Source organism: Drosophila obscura, unplaced genomic scaffold (genome assembly GCF_018151105.1).
Source record: "Drosophila obscura isolate BZ-5 IFL unplaced genomic scaffold, ASM1815110v1 contig_9, whole genome shotgun sequence".
In the NCBI taxonomy this organism is placed as follows: Eukaryota; Metazoa; Arthropoda; class Insecta; order Diptera; family Drosophilidae; genus Drosophila; species Drosophila obscura.
Genome location: NW_024542883.1, coordinates 4,132,938 through 4,155,771, shown reverse-complemented (window position 1 = coordinate 4,155,771; position 22,834 = coordinate 4,132,938). Strand labels below are relative to the sequence as shown.

General features: G+C 47.2%; 1 protein-coding gene and 1 long non-coding RNA gene across 2 annotated transcripts; one reads left to right on the top strand and one right to left on the bottom strand.

Moving 5' to 3' along the window:
• Positions 1 to 1,390: 1,390 nt before the first annotated feature.
• Positions 1,391 to 2,463, bottom strand: LOC111079114. Its single transcript, XR_002608307.2, has 3 exons — positions 2,396 to 2,463; positions 1,752 to 2,325; positions 1,391 to 1,451 (listed from the first exon to the last, which is right to left on the bottom strand). It is a non-coding gene; the product is annotated as an uncharacterized LOC111079114 (long non-coding RNA).
• A 3,276-nt stretch (positions 2,464 to 5,739) lies between these two features.
• On the top strand, positions 5,740 to 8,278 carry LOC111079112. Its single transcript, XM_022374133.2, has 3 exons — positions 5,740 to 5,910; positions 6,848 to 6,908; positions 6,967 to 8,278. Exon 3 carries the CDS (start codon positions 6,977 to 6,979, stop codon positions 7,643 to 7,645), a length of 669 nt encoding a protein of 222 aa, XP_022229825.1. The 5' UTR covers positions 5,740 to 5,910; positions 6,848 to 6,908; positions 6,967 to 6,976; the 3' UTR covers positions 7,646 to 8,278.
• The last annotated feature ends 14,556 nt before the right edge of the window (positions 8,279 to 22,834 follow it).

The following is a 22,834-nucleotide window of genomic DNA, read 5'->3' as shown; positions in this document are numbered from 1 at the left end:
CAGCCCGGCCCTGGTGCCACCTTTAACAAGAAACTATTTAACTTCATTTCAACGGTTTGCATTTTTGGTTAAACTGTCAAGTGGATGGAGGAGAGAGCGACTTGCACAAAGGACTCATTCGATGGCCAGAAAAGGATTACCGGCTCTTGTTTGGCTTGCCTGTGCCACACCCACGCATGGGTCTGCGTCCGCTCGAAAGGTGCGTTTAGGGCTGGCTGTGAGTGTGGGCGTGGCCCATCCTTACCTGGTCCCGAGTAGGCTGGCCGCTGTTGGCATCATTATATAATTTGACGAAAGCAGATCGGGCAACGCATTGAAACAGTTTACGGGGCCAAATCAAAGCCACAGGCACAGTGGGAATTTCTCGTATAAAAATGAAATTTATAGTAACTCGATTTTAACGGATTCTACACACTATAATGAACATTATTTAGACGGCATTCGCCACAGCCTCGGCCCACTGTATCGCTGCCTAATGACAGGTTAAATGTCTCTGAAACTTTGCAGCTTGAGCCGAGCCGAGCCGCGGGTCGGCCTGCGTATTATTATGATTCCTATTATTGATCCAAGATTTATGGCAATTAATAATAGGTATGAGGCACTCGGAATGGATGCCACTTCCGCTCCCAATCAATTAATAGGGGAGAGCCGAGAGTCTCCGCACCAAAATTATGACAAACTATCCATAATCCAGATTTATGCTGACATTTTCTATCTGAGGGTGCTCTCTATCTGAGACCACCTAGCCGCCCGGCGAGTCGATGATGTAATCAAGACCCAGCGAGCACCTTGCCAAAATCCTGATCCCCCCTCGGGCAGCTGGCCTGTGTTCCACCAAGGATCACAGATCGGAGAGGACAAGGAAAGGCCTCATCTCATCTCCTCGGATTTGTCAGCTGTCTGTGAGCCCGCTTTTGTTTGGATTCGTTCCCTTTCCTCTCTCCAGAGCAGCGGCCGTCTCCCTTTTTTGCGAATAATAGATCGAATAGAGATAGGCAGAGGCATCGTTATCCTAGGCACAGGTTCGTTTTCGCCTGACTTCTGCCGGGGAGTTGCTGCCGTTGTGTCTCTATTCGACGAACAATGACACGAAAAGGAAGAAAGATGTTCCTCACCTGTCCTTCTGGATGTAGAGCCAGAGCTGGGACACAGTTTTTTGCCAATGTCTTTTGTCTGAAGAGATTATTTTTATCCCGCTGTCATTTGGCCTCAGGTATTGGCATGTGCTGGTTCGAGCAGACTGCAAAATATATATTCAACATGGGAACTCGCTCCAACAGAGTTACGAACTACCTAATAGATTCAAATGTAAATTATCCCTGGAGTTGCCATAGGGTGTACATAGCTGTAGTACTCACATTAATTATTTATATAGCAGAACGACTTCGGCGCAATCTCCTGGGCCTTTTTGCCTGCACGCTATGTCCAATCAGCCACCATCGTACAGCAATCTGTCAAAGCAGGAAGATTATGGGATCGTGTTAGTGAAAGGATAACCAAAATTATCAACCGCAAACTATCTTATCTGGCCCATTTTCCTGCCAAGGGCTGGGCTGAGAAGAGCCACGGACAGACACTTGTGAAGCAGTTGCCACAAAAAGACGCTGGTAAATACTTGCGGGTTGCGGGGACTGAACAAATATTAGCTCGACCGCAGGAAAAACCAAGCGTTAGATAATTTAAGTGTCGTTTGGACACGCACACGGCTGGCACCTGAATTCCCATCGTGTTTGCCCAGATACCCAACTAACCACAGTGTCCAAGGTGATCGTGATTTTCGATGACATGAGCATATTTACCACAAAATGGGTTATTTGCTCGCTTAACCATGGGCACATATTTGATTGGGCAAGCTGTTGGGCAGGTGCTAAACGATAAGATGTGGCCAGACATTTGTATGTGCAGAGATATGGCCACAGTCTCGTTCGTGTCTGAGCTGTGGCTACAGACAGGCCTGTCTCATGTCTAATTTCTAATGTCTAATGTGTAATGTGTAATGGCTTGACAACATCGTTAGAAAGCCATTCAATTTGGTTTAGCATTGTTTCGAGCCCTCATCCTTTGTCCTGAGTTCTTGCCGCAAATGAAATCCTGAGCATCCGCACTTGCCCAGCGAGTGCCTTCCTGGCCTGCCCTGCCCTGCCCTGCGCGCTCCCGTCGATTTTGCGCAGTTTCTGCTTTCTAATGTAGCCCGTCTTTGTCCTCCTTTGTATTCCGGTAGCAGTAGGTGGCGCATTAGCGTCGGCCCGAGTCCGCCTCCCGAGGCACGCTAGGATCAGGTGTGCTCCTGGCCCATCTGGCTGCAGCAGCTGCTCGACTTTCCCTCTGGAATGAAACGTACGGGTGAGTGAGTTCGAAGATTGTTTAGAGTTCTCGTTGAGAATTGCACTCGGACATTGTCTTGTCGGCAACATCTTCATTATAGAAGAGCATTTGCTGGATAATCATGGGTGTAGCCGCCCGCCGCCCGTCCCCCATGCCACCACTCCTCTATTGTACGCAAATCTGTACCAAATTTATGCAAATTGAAATTCCACAGCAACACCTGGAACACAGAGAGAGAGAGAGAGAGAGACACAGACACAGACACAGACACACAGATGAGCAATTGTTTCAATGATGAATGTGCTGTGGGATTGTGCCACAAAGCCTGTACTGTACCCTGTCTGCCAGACATCTTGGCGCGGACAAAACTGTAGCAGTACACAATACTCAGACACCACACACATGGCCCATGCATGCCCCTTCCAGACCAAGTGGCAAGGTGTCAGTTCTGGGAAATCTGCTCAGCGGGCAAACAATGCTCGCGCAGCGGGAGCCGAGCCCCAGCCCCTGGCTTCGGCCACGGCCACGGCCAGAAGGCAGGAAAATTGTTATGGCCATTGCTGCTCCTTGGTGACAATGACAATGGCCATGGCCATGGCCATGACCAAGGTGCGAGGCAGCACATTCAGGCATTCAGGCATCCAGGCAGCCCATAAAGAAGCGCAGACAACATTATTGTCATCGCTCGAAAGTAGTCCAGTGGGCTGTGGGAGAATCCTCTAGCAGCGCTCCAATTTACCTCTTGGTTCCACTCACTTATTCTTCTTCCCACAAGCAATTTGCATACGCTGGCTTTGGGCTTGGGCTTGGGCTCCTTTGAAATCCCTCTGCCTCTGGCTGCCTCTGGCGTTGCCTCTGCTGGTTGCACTTTGCATGGACTCGGCCTTTATTTATTTAGTAAATGTTGATGATTTTGCATATTCCTATTCCTATTCCGTCTTTTGGTCGTGGCCTTCCAGTTCCAGTGTTGGGTAACAGCACAGCATCGAACTGCAACCTTTTATCGATGTGCAGAACCTGTTTCCACACTTGTTATTCTTTCAGCAAAAGGAAAACGGAGACGAGACAAGGTTCCTGTGACCCGTCCCGTGGAACAATGCCAATCTGAATGGTGGGGGGGCTTCTGGGAACGGAAACGGAATGCTGTAAAAATAAATTAGGAGTGAAGAACAACAATCATGCTGTAGGTGTAGGTGTGGGGGTGTGGATGCATGTAGGTGTCGCCTTTGTCCCATTTGGCAGAGTGTCAACCTACTTCCGCCACTAAGCAGTCCTGAGAACGATTGTGGAGTGAAATGAGACTGCGCAGGTGTTCCACCGCATGCCTCTGACTCCGGCGATATTAATTGCTGACCAAAATATGTACTAGTAATTGAAACATTTCGCTGCCTGTTGGGCATTTCCATAGGCCAAACAGATCGCTTCCTGCGGATCGGGCTAACATTTTCAAATGCCCACGCCCACTTAAGTGCGGCTTCGGAGAAAACCAGTAGCAACTGGCAAATGGCTGCGAGGCTGCTGCAATCAAAGCCATCACCGGCAACAAAGTCCACGTCGTCGTCGTCATCATCATCATCATCGTAAAACGTTGCCATGGCCAAGATTGATCATCGGGCCGGGCCGGGCTGGGCCTGGCCTGGCCCAGCGCAGACGGAGACTCTTCTCATCCATTTTTCGTTTGGTTCGGCTTGCCCAATCAGCCACACCCACAAGATGTGCAACGCTCATATTAAAATGGCTTAAAAAGGCAGGCCAGCGCTGAAAGTGGCAACACACAATAACAGCAGCCAGCAGCCAGCGCCAGTTGCCAGCCGCCAGAGCCTCGCTGATCTCTAAGATGCCTCGCTTCCGCTCCAGCTGCAAGGTGTGTGGCAGCAACAAAACCAAAAGCCAAACAGTAGCCTGCCACCGCCACCGAAGCGCAACAATTGGCAATTTCGTTTGCTGCTCCCCGAAAACGCAGCTCCAACAGGTACGGAACGGTGCGCAGAGCAAACGACGGCTTGAACGTGGACGTGGATGGGGTTGGGGCTGGTGGGTACCATACGAAACAGTGGAGACTGCCTTGAACAAACAGACCATCTGGGAGGGGATGGGCGATTCTCTTGCGCTGTTTCCACAGTTAAAACTTTCTACGACTGCGACACGCTGTGATCTCTATGAATGGCTGGGAGGAGAGACGAGACGAGCCGAGAGAGTGCATAGAGCTGTGGTGGTGCTACATCATCGTCAAACCCGTCGAGTTGCGACTTCGATTTCCTGTGCGCTGCATTTGACGTCTCGCAGGTCACTTGCCACAAAACGCTGGGCCCTGGCTGTGGCAGCATTCGTAATTGCTCTGAAAGGAAATTTCCATATGATAATATTTATTCGCTGGAATATGCCTCCATCTCACCGGCTCCACTCCACAGTCGACTCCATCCGATCCGTCCGCTGGATGTCCCCTCACACGCCTGCGCTCCACGCAGCTCTCGTCCGCTGTTGGTTGTTGGTTGTTGGTTTTCTTGTCTATTTGACACTGCGCAGGCGGCGAGGATGCTCTGGCTCTGGCTCTTTCTGTGTCTCTGGCCCAGATGTGTGGGTGGTCGTTTGAATGGCCTGGCCTGGCCTGGCTGCCTCGCTGCCTTGCTGCCTTGCTGCCAGCCCGGCTGTGGCTCTTGCCCCTGCGACTGTCGGCCCGGTCGGCAGTCAGTTTCGTGTTCGCAGTTTTATTTCCATTTTCCATCTTGCCACAAACTGCACACTCAGTCGATCACAAAGGCCAATGCTTCCACTTCTTCATCGATTTGAGTTTTATTATCTGGTTGGCATTTTAGTTGAATTGTTAGCTTAGTTTATGCGGCCCGCTCTGCTCAGCTCAGCTCAGCTCCTTGGAAATGGCAGGCGGAGGAGGTCTCTCTCTCTCCCCAGATGGAGCTGGGCCTCTGCGTTTGCCTCTGCCTTCGCCTTCGCCATCGCCGCCATGTGTGGATTATGCAAGTGCGGCTGGAATGGGCGAAATCTGCATTTTTAACTGTTGGGTGGCATATTACACGAAGCGAGTGCCACCAGGGAAGCGCATCCGCAGGAATGGCGGAACATCAGACTGTTGTGGGAGTATAATTCCTTCTAAGATCCCAGATGATAACATGTAGAACGCACTCAACCCGATAGTGGAGCTCAGCAAAAGAGATTAACTGCCCTGCCAGTGTTGCAAAGCGAAATTCATTTCGATTCCTGTTCTTCAATAAATAAAAATTATGTACTCAGCTGCGTATCCATTAAAGGCATCTATAAGCATCTTTTTCATAGCTTGAACTATTTTTTCCATTAATTCCATGCATATTAAAATACAAATTAGCAAACACTCGCGATATTTCAGTGTTGTGAAATCGATTCCCACAAGTTCCACCACTAAACTGAAGTCCGAGCTGAAGTTTCTCTATAATATCTGTAAACATACATATTTCTGCGCGAATTAGATAGAGTTGGAATTTTTGTGACCTGGCTTGCACCTTGCATTTGGGGCAAACCCAAGGAACTAAGCACCCAAGCGACACACCCGCAGCAGCAGGCACTGCACCCCTATGGGCAGGCAGGCGTAGGGTAAGAATTAACAAACTAAAAAAAAATAAACAGGTAATTAGGTCAACGCCTCCGCCTCCGTCGACTGTCGCCGGCACGCGTAATGAACCTGTTCGGGAGCAAAGGTACCTCAGACACGACATAAGCAGAGACAAAGACAAAGACAGAGACAAAGCCGTCGTCGTCGTCGTCGTCGCCGTCGACGAGCACCTTGACTAGAATTTCTAATAAATTTCTAGCCAGGTTACAAACACGTCAAAACAACACGCGCCTGCCTGGCTTCTGCTCCTGGCCTGCGCGTGGTTTAGTATGCGCACCAGCGCACCCTCACCCTCACCCTCACCCTCATCCTCATGTGCCGAGTCTGGTCTGTCTTGGCCACGATATGCTAGGCTGGGCATGATCTGTCGGGCCAGAAGTTCACTGGTGCACGGAAATGTGCGGTGCGGGACAGACAGGCGTTGGGCGACGGGCGACAGTCGCGCGCCGCGCCGCGCCGCGCCGCTCGCCGCTTTTTAATATCCGCTCACCCCGGTCGATGTCTGGGTGGTTATCCAAGGAAGGGCGGCTGGGCATTCCATCGGACAGCTCCTCCATTTGAATAATTAGTTACTCGTGCCAGAAACTGGCCGGTCGCCAGACTCACTTGCATTCCTGTGCACTTTGCATAACGTGTCCTTCTCCTGTTGCCGGGTGTGGCAGGTTCGGTTAGGTGGCCACTCGACAGGAACAAGTGCTAGGTCAGGGGTAGGGGCAGGGGCAGGGGCTGGCCCAAGCCAGTGGGCCGTATGAAGAAATGCGGTCGGCCAGGGGGTGGATGCACTCGACCGGTAAGGATCATGCTGGCATATGTTTCCTTTTCCTGCATTAGTTCAGCAGGCTCGTGCCAAGAACTAGCACCTGGATGGAAGGGACAGATCCCGAGCACTTATGGATATGTCTCTTTCTCTCTTTGCAGATTCGAAGATATCAAGGGAAGCTTGGAGATTCGTGTACTTAGTTTAAGGGATTCCTGATAAGTAAGAAAACCAAACAAAACAATATAAATACGATTGAACTATACCAATTTATCTCTAGATTCGGGAGCATGTCGGAGCGCATCGTCGAAGTGCCCTCGCAGAAGAATGCAGGCATGCCGGGATCAGCCGGGAGCAGATCCCACATCGGTCAGGACCATCCCCTGATGTTGTGCTTTCAGCGGAAGAGCATTTTGATGAAACTGATGAAACACATGGGCTTAGTGGGACGACAGGGAAAGAGCTTCAGTTTCGAGGGCTGCGAGAGCCTACTGGACACCTTTCTAGGGGCATTGACGATATACATGGAGACTGCCTTGAAAGAGATCATCGAACGCTGCGAGCACCGCTCTGGCTATCATCTCCACGACGACAATCGCTGTGAGTTGATTTACGACATGAAAACCAAGATGGAACGCCTCGACGAGAGGTACCGGGAGGAGCATTGCCTGTCGGATGAAGATGACAACTTCCAGCGCAAGGCACCCTCCTCGGACTTCGGGCTGGGCATAGCCAGGCGCCTGACGACGACTAACAACACGGCCCTGAATGCCATTGGATCGCGCAATCGCCAGGCTCCACTGGCAGCAAAGCCGGGAGGATCTCTGGCCATGCGTCCGGCAGCTAAGCTAAGGTGGAAGTACATCTGCGTCGCCGATGTGATTCGGTTCCTAAATGACGACAAGCGCTATGCTCAAACGAGGATGCTGATCGCTGCAAATTCCAATTATGAGCACTAAGGCGGACTCTTCCAGTCTCCGAAGATCTGTGAGCCTCACACTCCGTTTGTCCAGTTCCTGCACGCGCGTTCCGATTTCAATTGCAGCCATTTCAGTTCAATGAACTTCCTCTTCGAATAAATCTCAACCAACAGCCAAAGCCCAAGGAAACAGGTGGTGTGTCCTTTGTTTGTCTGCTCTTCGCATTTCAATGGATTCCCAATGGCTCAAGGGAAACCCAAGATCTCTACTCATGCACTCTGAACTTTTGTGCTGTCGGCGTAGCCCCGCCGACGAATGCGACAAAGCGGAGTACTCAAAGGAATTTCCGGCGAGACAGGAAGCATATGCGCTGCGCATTGCGCATGCGGCGCACTGCTGGCGCGGCCTTTGGTTTCTTTTGGATAGGAAACGTGATGCTATCAGCGCAGCTCATTATGCTAAGTGCTGGCAATAAAATCAAAGCGCACGAGGGCGACACATCTCATCGAACTTCAATTGAAGCCGTGCGCCAGGGCTGCCATTCGTCGGCAGACTGGCCCGCTCACGTACCAGGCCGAGACATGCCGGAGGATCGTGCCAAGAAGTCTTTGGCGTAGCATTAATTTCCATGTAATTGTGCCCACAATTGTTCGAATGGGTTAGAGTGATTAAAAATGCATTGAGGCTTGGAATATTTGAATATTCTATGAATGTCTATGGGTCGCCCAGAACATCACCTTTCGTGTTCGGCTGTATATGTATTTATATTGCTCTAATTTTAGTAGGTGGCTCTAATCTCAGCCGATAGAGCCCGATGCAGAGAAGAGATGAGAACAATGCTTAGGTTTAGTGCAAGAAAACATTCCATCACATATGGGACCCACGAGTGTACACCAAGGGTGTCCGTATCGATCCTCATCCACAACAATGCAACCCCAACAACTGTACCTCTCGTAGATATATGTTAGACGAGTGCCTAATGCCTGAACAAATTTCAAGTGAGTCCCTCGGCAGGCCACCGCACCGCACCACCTGTCGGAGGCCGCAAAGCTGTCCAGCCACCCCTATCGTAGGGAGCAGCACCCTCCCTGCATACAGGTTAAATGTTGCAACATCAACTCAGGCATATATCCCTTTTTCAAGGACTCGAGGAACAGCTGCCGCCTGCAGGAAAATATCGGGCGAGTGCGCTGTCAGGCGTAAACTTGACAGGTACTCCGGTGCCAGGAAAAGTTCTCCCCTATCAGTCCTGAGCGCCAGCCGACAGCTCCCGACCAGGAAAAAACCACCCCAAACTTGCCACTTGAGTGTAGATCAGTTTTCCAGCCGGAAGGAGGCGACTTGCCACGTATGCAAGGTGTATTTGAACAGAGCAAACGGCCGAGGGGCGAGGGCCGTGGAACCTGGCAGCCCAGGCAGGGAGGCGAATTCCAGCACACTCGACGGCGATCCGTTAGGGTTCCTATGTATGTATATTACTATCATATTTGTATAGCAGGAACACACAAAGAGTTGCTGTTGTGCGGCTGAGGCCATGGTTTTGGCTCTGGCCCTGTCTCTGTCCCTGCCTTTGGCTTTGGCTGTGGCTGTGAAAGAAGATTGTGTAGCACCTTTTTTGCATAACGTTCCGTTCCGTTCTGTTCGGTTCGGTTCTGCTACGCTATTTGCTATACGGATATATGTCCCGTCATCATTGTATTTAAAATACGAGCCACGACTCTTTTTCATCGAGGTAGCAGCTGTGCCAATACTCCGCCTGACAACGAATTGAGCCTCGACCCCGTCGTTGTTTGCTCGCTGAATGGTTTTCCAACTGGGAGAATCGGAATTGATTGGAGCTGCGAGTGTTTGTCCGCTGATAAGGAACCCATCAGCCATCAGGTTATGGAGCCCAAAGTGCCATCTTGCCCCGCTATTATGTATTTACATATTTACGTACATGCCATTGAGTACGCTCTCTTATTTGTCTAGTCATTTAAGTTTAAGCAACCCCAATTGTCGAAGGCCAGCTCCTGGGGAGCTTTGGGCGTTATACTGAGTGATCTAACTTCGGTATATGTTCACGTGTCCCGTCCATGTAATATCGTTGGCTCTTAATTGTAAATCCCTGTAGCTACAAAGTAAACACAAAATATTCCTGGGAATACGACAGTACTTCTTGCAATGATCTTTCTTTGCTTGAACAAAATTTAAATAATTGAATAGCCTTGCAGGAGAGAATACATATGTACTGGACTTCTATTCTAGAAAGCTATTCCAAATTTCTCAAAAATATACAAGAAGGAGTCTTTCCTCAAATGAATATTTGGGAAATGTCCGGAACATTAAATGCAAATTATTGTTCCTTGTTTTTCAATATATTTAACTAATTAAGTTCGAAAACAAACACGAGTATGTCACTTGCAGCATCCTATCCTGTGCAGAGATGGTTGATTTAACAGTGCATGATGATAGATAGATCATAAGCTGGTGGATTGTAAATTTTCGGGTATATAAAATCAATTTAGTTGCTCTTACGCCATCGCTGGCAGCAGAGCTCCGTTTCTAATCCGCAACAGATGCTGCCAGCTCGGTGGACCACACCATTGCGTCTCCTCCTCTCGGATCCGACACCAGTGGGCACTCACAAAAGAAGCAATAAAAACACATGGACACGTAACGATTGGTGCCGCTACAGACGCGGCTTTGAGCTGCGGCTCCTCCAACTGCTGCGTGGCGCATTAGAGTTGGAAGCGGCCCAGGGTAACACAATTTATGACTTTATTAACTCCAAAACGCAACCAGGCGGACAACAAAGTGTTAAGCCAGCCAGTCCGAGCCTTGCCCGCGAAGACCACGTCGCGACGCGTCGAGGCGATGAAGTTGTGTAAATGAAATTAATCTTCAATAGACACAGGGCAATAAACGAAGCTCGGCGGCATCCGCGGTATCCGCAGCAGCCTCTGCCCAGCTCTGCCATTAGTCATTAAACAATTTTCAACTGAAGCAGCCGCTTCCATCTCCATCTCCATCCCCACGTCCACCTCAAGCTTCGAGCTGTAACTCCATATGCAACTCCTGCTGCAGTTGCTGCTGCGTATTTTGTCAGGTGTCATAAAAACCGAATTTATTGCGCATGCGCGGCGGCGGCGGCGGCGGCCGGTGAGCTCTGAATCCGACACAAGACTTCAGCATTTTGTTACAGATTTTCATTTTTATTATTTAATTTTCTCGATGCAAGCGCATAAATCAAGATGCGTGCGGGACTGAGGTGACAGCACTTTAGGGCACAAAACACACATCAGCGGCGACAGTACTCGTAGCAGCGGGTCCGCGCGGAGAGCAGGTTGCTGGAATTTTAATTAAATGGAACACGCTCAGTGCTGCGGTGCTGCTGCAATGCGCGTACCTTCAAAACTGAAGTAGAACAGCTGCTGAATTTGGATGATTGATTTTCATATATGGGCAGTTCCGCCAAAAGTTCCACCAGGCCAAATATCATAAAAAGTCAATAAAAACCGATTTCCATATAATATTTTGCGGATATTTTTTTTCTAAATTTATTGAAAGGTAACTAATTTACATTATTCACATATAATTGCATTAACTTTCATCCTAAAACCTATGAAAATAAGCAAAAGTTCACGTTTATGGTATTTTTTGGTATTTTTATAGACATGTTTTCTTTTACTATTATCTCCTAGGAAGAAGATGATTCTTGATAAAAGTTTCTCCTTAAAGTCTTTCTTATATATTAAACTACCTAAAACCATTATCAGAACGTTGGTCCAACCTTGGCTAACAGTATATTTTTAGGCTTTTATAATCGCGGAGTTTGGTAACGTCACGCCAGTAACGTTCGCCAGATGCCTCCGCGGATTTTTAACAAAAAAATAGAAAAAGTTTTTACATTTAACAAGTTTGAAAACTAACTCTCAATACTTCATTTATTAGCAAAAAAATTGTTATACAGATAGCCCTATTCAATTCGCAAAGTTTTGCCATTTTGTACCCCAACCTCGGAAACCACTTCTGTTTTATGTAAGGCACTTTTAGCTCATAATTTGGCTTATATCTTTAAAACTTTGCCATTTTTCTGGTGAATATAGGTCTAACCAAATTATATTCAGCAAGCATAATCTTTTTTCCAAATTTTTTTTACCATTTTTTTCAACATTTTGTCGTACGAATGTAACGTAACGCCAGATAGGAAGTGCCCATATTCTACTTCAGCAAAACGTATTTTACACAAAATGAGGCACTTGGAATGAACTTTGCACGGACTAGTAAAATATATCACATCCCCTTACCTAAAATATGCAATACACCCCCAAAACCTTTTTTATAAATTCACCAAGTCACACTTTCATTTTTTACTCGGCCTCTATAGCGCGCTGAAAAAAAAAATATGTGTCCATACAATGGCTAAAGCCAAAGTTGAACTACCATTTTGTAGGCCCCTTTAACTTTGGCAAGCTTCTAATCACGAAAATTGTCCAATGAGTGACATTTTGAAATTACCCAAAAAATGACCCACTCGTATGTAGTAATAGTTTTTGGTGGCCATTCAAAGACGTGTAATATTTTCGGTTACTTTAGAACTAATTCTGTGCTGTGAGTATCCATGCCGAACCTTTCATACAAAACTGTTGTACTTAGACGTATTCCTGCTTACAGCTAAGCCGTTTAAGTCCCTACATCCTCTGGAACATTGTTGTGAACATGTCTTTCCCACCAAATAACTCTGCATACATTGAATTTGCCAACAACAAAAAAAAGAATAAAAAAGCAAGAATCGTTCCCAAAAACTTGAATTTCACACGCTCCCGCCTGCGGGTGTTCTTTCTTTCATTCGCAAAAAAGGAGCACGTAATGTGGTCGATGCTGCTTCTGCCGTTCCGTTGATGCTGCACTTGTTCCCACAAATTCCGAGGCATAGGCAATTTCCATGAATGCCAAACAAGCAGAAATTTCACACTCGCAAGTGGAACACAAAAACTATATGAACCAGGATGGACGATTGTTGAACCTGCCGCTGCAGTGACTGGCCTGAGAAACCTCCACCGCAGAGCGGGACAGAGACACACAAGCCACACTCACTCGATCTCAATTCCGATTCCATCCCAGGGAGGGAAGGGTAAAACATACCCGAACCGACCTGAACTGAACTGAACCGAACCTAACCGACCAGGCATCAGCATAATCAACAAGATCACGCATCAAACGAGACGACAGCCGCATAAGAATGCAAACATTAAGAGATTTTATGCGAGTCTGTTCACATGCCAAAAAAAGATCGGTGGAAAAGAGGACGGGCACCACCAGCAAAACAAAGGGGAACCCTGTCCGACCCTGCCCGGCCTGCACAAAACCGAACAGGTACACAGGACGATTATCCTGTCATTCACTTGTTGCTCGCACAGCCAGAAGCCCAGAGCTGGAAGCAAGAGGCTGGGCCGGCTTCTCAGGGAGTACGAAACAGGTAGAAAGGAGCTGGGGGCAGCAATTTCAGTTACGCTTCCTGCAGATGAGGTGGTCCTGGCTGTACTCCCTCGGCTGGCGTGAGAACCTGTTTCAAGCACACTCCCACTCCCCTCCCTCCTGCAAAGGCCAATTTCGTTTTTCGGCTCTCGATGCTAATCTTTGCCTTAGATTTTTGCTGTTCAAATTTTTGTGTTTTTAATAGAGCTCAACTGGGTCTGTGGAGCGGGCATTTCGTGTTTCTCGATAATTTATTACAGTGGCCCGAACGGACAAAACGGTTCGCTAGAGCGAGCTAAACACTTTTTTATTGTCATATTTATATTTGTGCGATTAGTTTTTCAGTTTTTCCTTTTTTTTTCTTCTTCTCCTTTGGTTTTACGATTCCGTCGTTCCGTCTTTTCAGGGCTTTGCTATAACTGCAAAATTTTAAGTCGCACGCAAAAAATATATTCCCACGCATTTTCAGGTCGTGATATTTTTGGGGCTTTTATTTCTTCATTTCTTCGAGAGCACAAATCAAGCGAATAATGTAAAAAGCGACGTTTTATTGTTCTTTTTGTTTCGCGCTGACTCTAATTTAAAAGGGCGATCGAATTTGGAAATGTAAAGCTCTTTCGAAGAGCAGTTGCGTTGTGATAGATACTTGGATAATAGCAGACTTATAAGATTTAAATGTTGAAATATTTGAAGCATTTAAATGCTTCTGTCCATTTCTGACAGAGTTCCGCACAAATCTTCTTTCACTTTCTCTAAGCGATGTACTTTGGCAAAAACTCTTTTTCCTGTCCAATCATTTCCTATACAACTCAAAGCTCAGTGGCCAAGTGACAGCTACAACAATTGTCCATGCCACCGTGATCTCTCCCCATCCAAGACATTTCTGTGCCCCGCGATCAGCCAGCCCCCTTCCCGCTTAAATGACATGCAAAACAGTTGACATTACATTTAAGCAGCAACAGCAAGGAGAAATATAAAATAAAATGAAATTGCTTAAATTGTTGGCCATAAATCAACGGCAGACACCGAGGAGCAGATCAAGATCCAACGAAACCCCAAAAATACAAGAAAAAGAAACCAAAATCTTGCTTTGCTCGATTTCACTGCCAAAACAACAGGCCAACACAAAGCAAACTTCACCTGTTCGACGTTCAGACAATGCTCCAACCAGGTGACAGGCATGTCCAGCACCAGCACCAGCACCAGCACCAGCATCGGGCATGTCTCCAGGAGGGGGCACTGCTGACAAGTACCGAGAGGCAAGCGACTCAATTGCGGCACTTGTCGCACGACACTTCAGCAGCAGAAAGAGACAGGAAAAGAGGCAGCAGCAACAGAGACACGGAGAAAGAGACGGAGAAACGAATGATGAGAAAACACTGAAAATAATCAAAAATCCGGACCGAGTGAGTATGTCACTTTCGGGGGAGTCGAAATACCATTCGGGCATGACAAGACAGAAAAAGAAGCACAAAATTTTGATTTCTTTACGTTGCATTTACAGAGTTGTACTCACTACTTGTACACGTACGAGTATGGGGCTTGTGGGTCTCTTTCTTGGGATTTCACTTGCAGGGTAACTCTGTCGCCTGGCCATTGGGGAGCTAGCTCCTCTCCAACGGGCCGACACGTCCCAGACGTGCAGACACAATAAGCACACTAAATGACATGGAGCAGGGCCAGACAGACATCGTCTTGGCTTGGTTCCCCACTCGGCCAGGCTCTCTCGCATTCGCATTATGAGTTAGCAGTTTAACAACGAGATCATCTCCTTCTGGCTGTCTGGACTCCAGATTTAATCGCCGGCGACTCGCGGCCGAGGAGAATGCAAAGCATCCCCTTAATTGTGTGGCATCCATATTTTCACTAATTAAACGCGGCCGCAGAAAGGGCCTTTCCTAAAAATGAAATTTCATCTCAGTTTGTTTAACAAATTCGCTGACATGAGCTGCCGACAGCAGAACAAAAAGATACAAACAGAAAGAAATAAGCAATCATGAAAATAAGAGTAAAAAACACACACATAAATACAAAAAGGCAAGACTTAAGCAACGAACTTGCCGCACACTTGACCCCCATATGGGCGGGAACAATGGGCTCTGGAATCGGATTTTAGCCGCTTTCCCGCCAAAGAAATTAAGCCGAAATTTCAATTTGCACTTGGCCACACACAGACCAGCACAATAGGCTTTCTCTGCTTCGCTGCTTCTCTGCTCAAATGGCAAATCAATAGAAACACACTCGGATCAGCTAGACTTTTATATTCCCGCTGTACCTGTTCGGGTCTTGATCTTCCCAAGGCACTCTCACTTCCCAGTTTATACACGACGCGAAGCGAAGAAGGTCTGAATGCAGTCGATATCATTCACTCCGCTCGGGTAATTATTTGTTTGCCAAAACAAAGCCGAGAGAATTGTGGAATTTGTGTCGCTTACAAAAGTGCGTGTGAACGTGAACTGTCTCTGTCTCTGTCTCTAGCTCCATCTCTTCGTGACTCGCCTTCCCTGTCGCAAATTCATTTGGAAATTGTTCGGCTAACGCCCACACAACAAGTGCTTGAGTTTCGGCGCTTTGTGAGTCTTTAAGCCAACAGGTAGCTACCGGAATTCGGGGAACACCTTTCAATGGCAGAAGTGATACCTCAGAGGCTGTTTGCGGTGCTGTTGAGCTGGCTGTTGAATGGATTCTGGTGTGGATTGCACGGGATAAGAATGTGGATGGGGGCAACGGTTCAATGAGAAATTATAAATTGGGTTTTGGTTCTTTATGTACATACATACATGTACTCGGAATAAATCATACATAAAAACTCTAAAGATTAGATTTCAAAGCACACTGAAAGAGTAAGGGAATTAAACTAGTTTGCTACTGATAATAACTAATTTTACTCTCCTCTGATTATTTCCATGGAATCACATATCCCATTTGATCCCATATTGTTACACGTTACACGCTGCAATATCTAAATCGTCTGAACTCATTCAGAACTCTGTAGATCACCCCGCTTTGGGCGCCAGTCCACGGAGACTCCTCTCGCATACTCGATCCGATTGTTCCCAGTAATCCATTCAAGATTCCTCCGCAAGCCTCGTTCGGGGAGGAGGGCGCAATCTCGACCATCTTCTCCATTAAAAACTGAAAACAAAACAAACCAGGGGCTCCTGTACGGGGCTCCGTTCTCCTGTTCTCGTCACGTATGTATCTCGGGTATCGGGACTCGCATCTTGGGCAATTAATTTAAACGAACGCTATAATATCTCATTTTTTTCGGCCTAAGCCAGAGAAAGAAGTCAAACGAGAATTCATAGAAGCAGCCATGCTCGTAAAGCATTTCAAATCCGAAAAGTTCAAATACGAGCACAAACGAGAGCTGCCTCCAGTAGCTGCTATGTATCTCTCAACCGCCCTGGTGGGGTAGGGTATCCACTTGTTACTCCATTTACAAGTTACTGGGAAATATGATTGAGATCGCTCTGGGCTGTTCGAGTCGTAAAAAGCGAGTTTATTTGGAAATTTAGTTGTAAAAACGTAAAAGCGGACACTAGTTGCCTGCCATATGGCCCCAAGTGTGGCAGGGCAAGTGCCACAAAGAAGCAAGGCCCAGCTCCGAGTTCCGAGCTGCGAGCTCCTAACAGAAAAAAACCTGACACATAAATCTCGCCGGCAAACAATTTAATTTCCAAAAGTTGGCCACTAAAAAATTAGACTAAAAACCGTTGACAAGTGTCGTTTCAGTTTCGGTTAGCCAATGGCCAAGATTTTCACTGCAGCGGAACGGAAGTCGTCGCAGCCAAGAAGTTGCCGTGGCAATCACACAAAGTTGTCGCCGTGTGGTGGTGGTGGTGGTGGTGTGTGCCGCAGCCCTGACTCTGACTCTGAGCCCCCACTCCGATCCCGATCCCGATCCCTACACCGACTCCGACTCCGATTCGAGCGTCAGTCTGCGCCGGCATCAGCTTTTTTCTGGTGGTTCGTGCGTCGCCATTGCCGCGCCGCCGCTTTGTGGCTTTGGCGCGAGTTTGACTAATTAAAGCGCAGACTTTGGGCATTTTTAATTTGTACGCTTGTAAAATTAAATTTACTTTTTCCTCGCTTTTTTGTCGACGAACGACGAACACTTCGTGCAGCGTGTTTCCTTTTGAACTTTGAAATGGTGCGTGTCTCTCTTTTGGGTGATACCTTGCTACCTTGGGTGCGGGGTATTTTGAATATTTCAAGGCAAGTGCAAGTTCCTTGATAGTACCAATAATATATCGGCAATATTGATTAAGTCAAAAGAAGGCCATTTATCCCAGGAACTTCTGAGACACATGAATATTATTTTATTTTATATTATTTTTAGATGGCGGAAATCATCTTGAAGTCCCTTCGTAGCGCACGTCTGTCGAGGGCAAGTTCGAATGGGACTTTTGACTAAGGGTATTTAATTGTTCGGTCCGTTCAGGGTGGAGCTTGTGGCTTGCCTCTGGCAGGTCGTTTGGTGCTTTACGGCCAACTTGAACTGTTCCCGGTGTTCCGTACAATGTTGTAGCCTACTCTTCCGAGAACCAAACCGAGAATGAATGACCAGTTGACCTCTATAGCTCGTCTCCATGTACAAACCGAATCACGAGTGTGTGTCCATCGCGTGTGTATATATTTATGTATCTTGAGGCTTCACCAATTGAGGCACCCCCAATATGTAATGTTGAACATTTCACTTTCAGCCAAAGCTAAAGCTAAATCCAAAGCCAAAGCCCCAACGACATCTTCATCTTTGTTTTTGTGGCTGCAGCCAAAAATGGCTGCCATTGTAAATATTCGGCTGGGGCCTGGGCAGGGAAGGTGCAGGTTGCAGGTTGCAGGTGCAGCTAAACACATGTTAACTAGCCGGGGAAGAGGGAACAGAGGGAACTGAGGGAGCAGAGCTCCATGTTGGCGCAAATGTCAAGCTATAAATACCGAATGGGAATTGGAATTGGAATCGGAGAATTGGCCACAAATGCGTTGTACCCGCTACATATAACGCATATATGGACATGAGTGGTTGTTGCTTGAGCTTTTTGGTGGTTCGTTGTATCCACAATTGTACAAATTTCGCAATTGAAATAAAGTTGCACCGAAACGCACTTGGAGCGGGGGCCATGGAGCCGAGCCACAATGCAGTGGAACTTTTGGCGGAAGTCTTCGTGGCCATGTGGAGCCATTCAAATGAGGCAGACTCGTAGCCGAAATTTGTATCAGCTGGACTCCTATTTGCGTCTGCGATGATGTAATTTGGCAATTGTTTTGCCCGGCAAATTAACACATTTTTCCCCGGAGCCCAGTCAATGAGTTAATAATGGCACTGCCCCGAAAGCACTGGGAGAAATCCAACACAACCAATGGTATTTCAGGCTATAATACTTTCCAATGCAGCAGAAGTAACTTCTGCCAGTGTATAAAGCCTCTGGTGGGGTGCGGGGAGGGTATGGCATGGGACTTTCACCCACAATGCCAGACAATAGAGACAAAAGTCGAACCTTTGGGTATCATATTTTTGGTTTTCTGTAAACAATGACCATATAAGACCCGGGCTCACCTGCAACAGTTGTGCTGTTGATGTAACAAACATGGCCCCAACTCGGGGAGGAAACTTCAACCTTCCCCTCTTAAATGCTAATGGAACTGGATTGATCTGTCCAGAATCGGCAGAGAATGTGTCTTTTGGAGATTTGGATAATGGCAGAGTCATTCGGCATTCAGCATTCAGCAGCATGTGCCACACGCACGACATGAGTCATTTCTGTAGATTCGAAACGTTTGGCGCATCAAATCGATTATAGATTAAACCTACAGAACACGCATTTCCAGAACAACTGAATTGATTTATGGGCAACCTGCGAGGGCGTTGGATACTAACCAGACCCCAGGCAGCGAAAAATAAAATTATGCCAGATAGATGGGTACTGGAACTGGACTCACGAGTGCACGATATTGCATTTCGATCCGCTTTCTTGAACCCGATCGTTCCCAAATCTCTGTGAGGCTTGTTCCACTTCAGCCGGAACCCTAATAGCAACACGGATTGCTCTTGTATCACTGCTTGGCCCCCAGGGTGCTATCAAAACACGTGTAACTCCATAAATAATGTCATTTACATGGCAGAAGCCGCGAGGTAACCTAAACCCTATCTCCGTGCACCGCTACCACGCACCGAAGGCACCACCCGCTCGACTCGTCCCCGTAAGACAGGGGCTAACCCCAAAATTAATATGCAATCGGAATAATTTATGCACAAAACGCTCAAATTTATTAACACCGCAGTAGCCGAACAGGGGCTGGAATACACGACGGAGCAGAAATTAAAACAGACATTGGCAGAGAGATCCAATGGAGTTGGAGGAAGTTCGATCATAACTCATGTGTCGCTGTGTCGCTGTGTCGCTGTGTCGCTGTGTCGCAGGGGTGTTCGGGAGCTGGGAAGAGATTTAGCCTCAACACGTGAGCATTGTATTATTTATAAATAATAATTATGGCAGCCACATGCGGTGCCTGCTCTCGCGACGGGGCAGGGCAGGGGAAAGCGCAACATCCACTCGGAGAAGGCGAAGCATCCGCGGTAGCTAGAAAGTGATTAGAGATGCACGAACCAGCAAGGCGCAGGGAGAGGAGGCGCGGAGGTGGCTTTCAAATTTGCTTCTCAGGACTGTCACCTTTCGCCCGAATCTGACTTTCCCCTATTGAGTTTTCGGGGATATGCTTCTTATTTATGAAATATCCAATCAATTGGCATTCGTTTTCAACACACTGACGGCCCTGGGAAAAATCCTAATCACCTCGGATCGTGTGTCTCCGCTATAGGTGGATGCACAAGATGAACGATGGTTCCTAATTGGAAATATTAGATGTATAAATAACCACTTCCAATTGGATGCCTTCGCGTTCTGATGGGATTCGTAAGCAGGACTAGTAGAAAAGATATTAGAGGAGCTAGATCAGGCTGATATTTTGTGCAGATTGCTGTGAAATCACACTGAAAACGGAACGCTCCATGAAAGTAACTTCATAAAGAAGGAGCTAATATGCCAGGTTACTGAATCTGGCTGTGATCACTCACTCTCCCCGTATCAGGCTTTCTCAGTCTATCTCTAAGCCCCTAGAACAGTAAATATTTATTTTATTTATTTTATTATTAATTGTTTCAAGTATGACCAATTTTCAATTCAATTTTTAGTTCTGTATTTTCCTTTAGCTATTGGCTATCTAACTCTAACTGACTCTAGGCAACTCAATTTCCTGTCAACTTGCCTCACATTCGGCACTTTCTGACACGTTCGACATTCATCAACTTCGAAAAACGAAAATAAATTGCGTTAAATAGGCATGGCATAGCCAGGAGTTGCAGTTGCAGTGGCAGTTGCAGTTGCAACTCGAGCAAGTTACTGGGCAAATTTGCCAAGGTGCCATTCATCAGCCGAAAAAGCAAATGAAAACATCAATTCACAAGTATTTATGCGGCATGAAAAAGTGCGTGTCGTGTCTGCAAAATCAAATGTACGAGTATTTAGATATTTACAATATTTACAACTGAAGCCTGGCTGAGGCGCCTTGGCACTTGGCGAGCATTTGGCGTGACATTTCAATTAAAATGCTAATTTCGCAACGGACAGAGAGAGACAATATCTTGTTAAGCCGTACTCCTTTCCGCTTGCAAAATATCGGGAGGGTTTAAAATTGGCTGCTGGCAACTATTTAGTAAGGTAAATTACTTTATTAGAGTCGGCCGTGGGCTGTCGAGGCGTGCCCAAGAGCTCTACTGAGAGCCAGAGCCAGAGTCAGAGCCAGAGCCTGGCCTGTGCAAGTGCATTAATCAAGTCCCCACACACTCACACACACAGATACACACATACACACGCATAACCCACTCTTCGAGGAGCGAGCATGTGGTGGTGGTTCCGATACCCTGGCACTCACGCCCTGGCACTCGTGACTTTTCTAAGCTAATTTATCATTTTTCGAGAAGAGAAACCCGAAATGAATGCACTTTCTCCGCCATCCCATCACCCATTCGGTTCTGTAAATCAGTTTTCCATCTCTCTACTTAACGGAAGTTCAAAAATAAGTACGAATATGAAGTGCTGCCAGGATCGTCAGACTGCCAGCCAACCAGCCAACCAGCCTACAGACAGTCGGATTGTTGGATAGTCGGGCAGCCCTTCACCTTCCACAAATCCATTTGCCAGGCACTTTCCCGCACTTAATTGTGACACGTGATGGGAAATGGGGAAATGCCTAAACAGTTGCACAAAGCACAAAGCACACATGCGAGCGAGCGAGTCTCAACCCATGGAAAGCTGACAATTAATCTCAGCCGATCCACAGCTCGATGCACAGTCTCGATGCACCGCACTTTCAATTGGCTGAACAGAGGTTGGGCCCGGGCTTCGCATCGGAGCTGGATTGGAGAAAACTATTTTCAATCACCAGTTGCTGCTCATTCGAGACGAGACGAGACGGGCATGTGGGTGGCAGAACATGCGAGGCAATTAAGGTCGTCGCTGGGTTCGCTTCTCTTTCGACTGCCGACTGGGATGCTTGTAAATACGAGTACGCCATGCATTATGCATGGAACCCAGGGATAGGGGATTGCCTTTACTTTAAGCACCTTTGATAGCGTCAGTACAAGAATTCTGGATCAACTTTCATAAGTATTAGGAATAGGATGCACTCTTATCATAATGTATATCAAAATATACGTACTCTGTGACTAGTAGTAGTATTACTTACGTAGGTTCCTCTACTAATATAAGTATTTCCCATCTATGGCGAGTATATCTTTCCTATTGGAAATCCATTTTCCAATGTCCCCATCACCAATCTACGCCATGGCCTCATCAAAAGCCCTATAACATTCCCAATACATATTGTATTGTAGTATATGTACTTTGGATCGCTGGATGTTTGAATGTTTCGAGTATTTTGTAAACAATCATCCCCACTGCCCCCTTGAGTGTTATGCGTGATCCGAATCTTCTCGATGGATCAGATCGGAAAATCTGCTGGAAAACAAACCTGTTACCGATTACGGCCCCATCAAAATCCTCATTAGAATCCAATGCCAACTCGGGGGACACAGCAGAGGTGCATATAAAAATTAATCAGGCAAGCAGGCAAAAAGTCCCCACCACGGAGCGACAAATTAACCAAACGAGCCCGAAAACGGAGGCAGAACAAGCAATAAAATCAAACCCAGACACAGCTCCAAAGCTGCCACAACAATGCCAAAAGTTGCAAATGCAAGCAGCGGGACAGGGGACAGGGGACAGACGGAGACGAAACAAATCTCCCCAGCGACAAAGCAAATGAGACCCACTGCGCTCCGAAGGAGTAGGAGGCCAATGGGACAGTTAACCAAACCGGCCACCGCTGGAGTCGGAGCTGAGGCTGAAGCTGGAGCTGAGGTTGAAGCTGAAGTTGCAGTCGCAGTCGCAGTCGCTGGCGAAGTTGAAGTTGAAGCGAGCGTTGCGCTCTTGCAACATGTCAAAATAAATCAATTGATTGATCTTGTTTTATTTATGTCCAATTCAATTTCGATCAATGAGCAGCGCACACGAATGCAGCATGTTAAGCGGGGCGAACGAGATGCCCTGATCCGGAGTCTGGCCCCAAAGATGCAAAGGGAGGAGGAGTGGACCCAACTGGCGCTTAGAGCTGGGGCCGAGGAACGCGGGGCCCGTGCGTGTAATTATTTGCCAACAAAATTGGGTTCGATGTGGTAAGAAGGGATCGATAAGGAAGAGTTCTCAG

What these genes read in the sequence shown, in the direction of transcription:
- LOC111079112 (XM_022374133.2), top strand. Translation starts at nt 6,977, where the DNA reads ATGTCGGAGCGCATCGTCGAAGTGCCCTCGCAGAAGAATGCAGGCATG.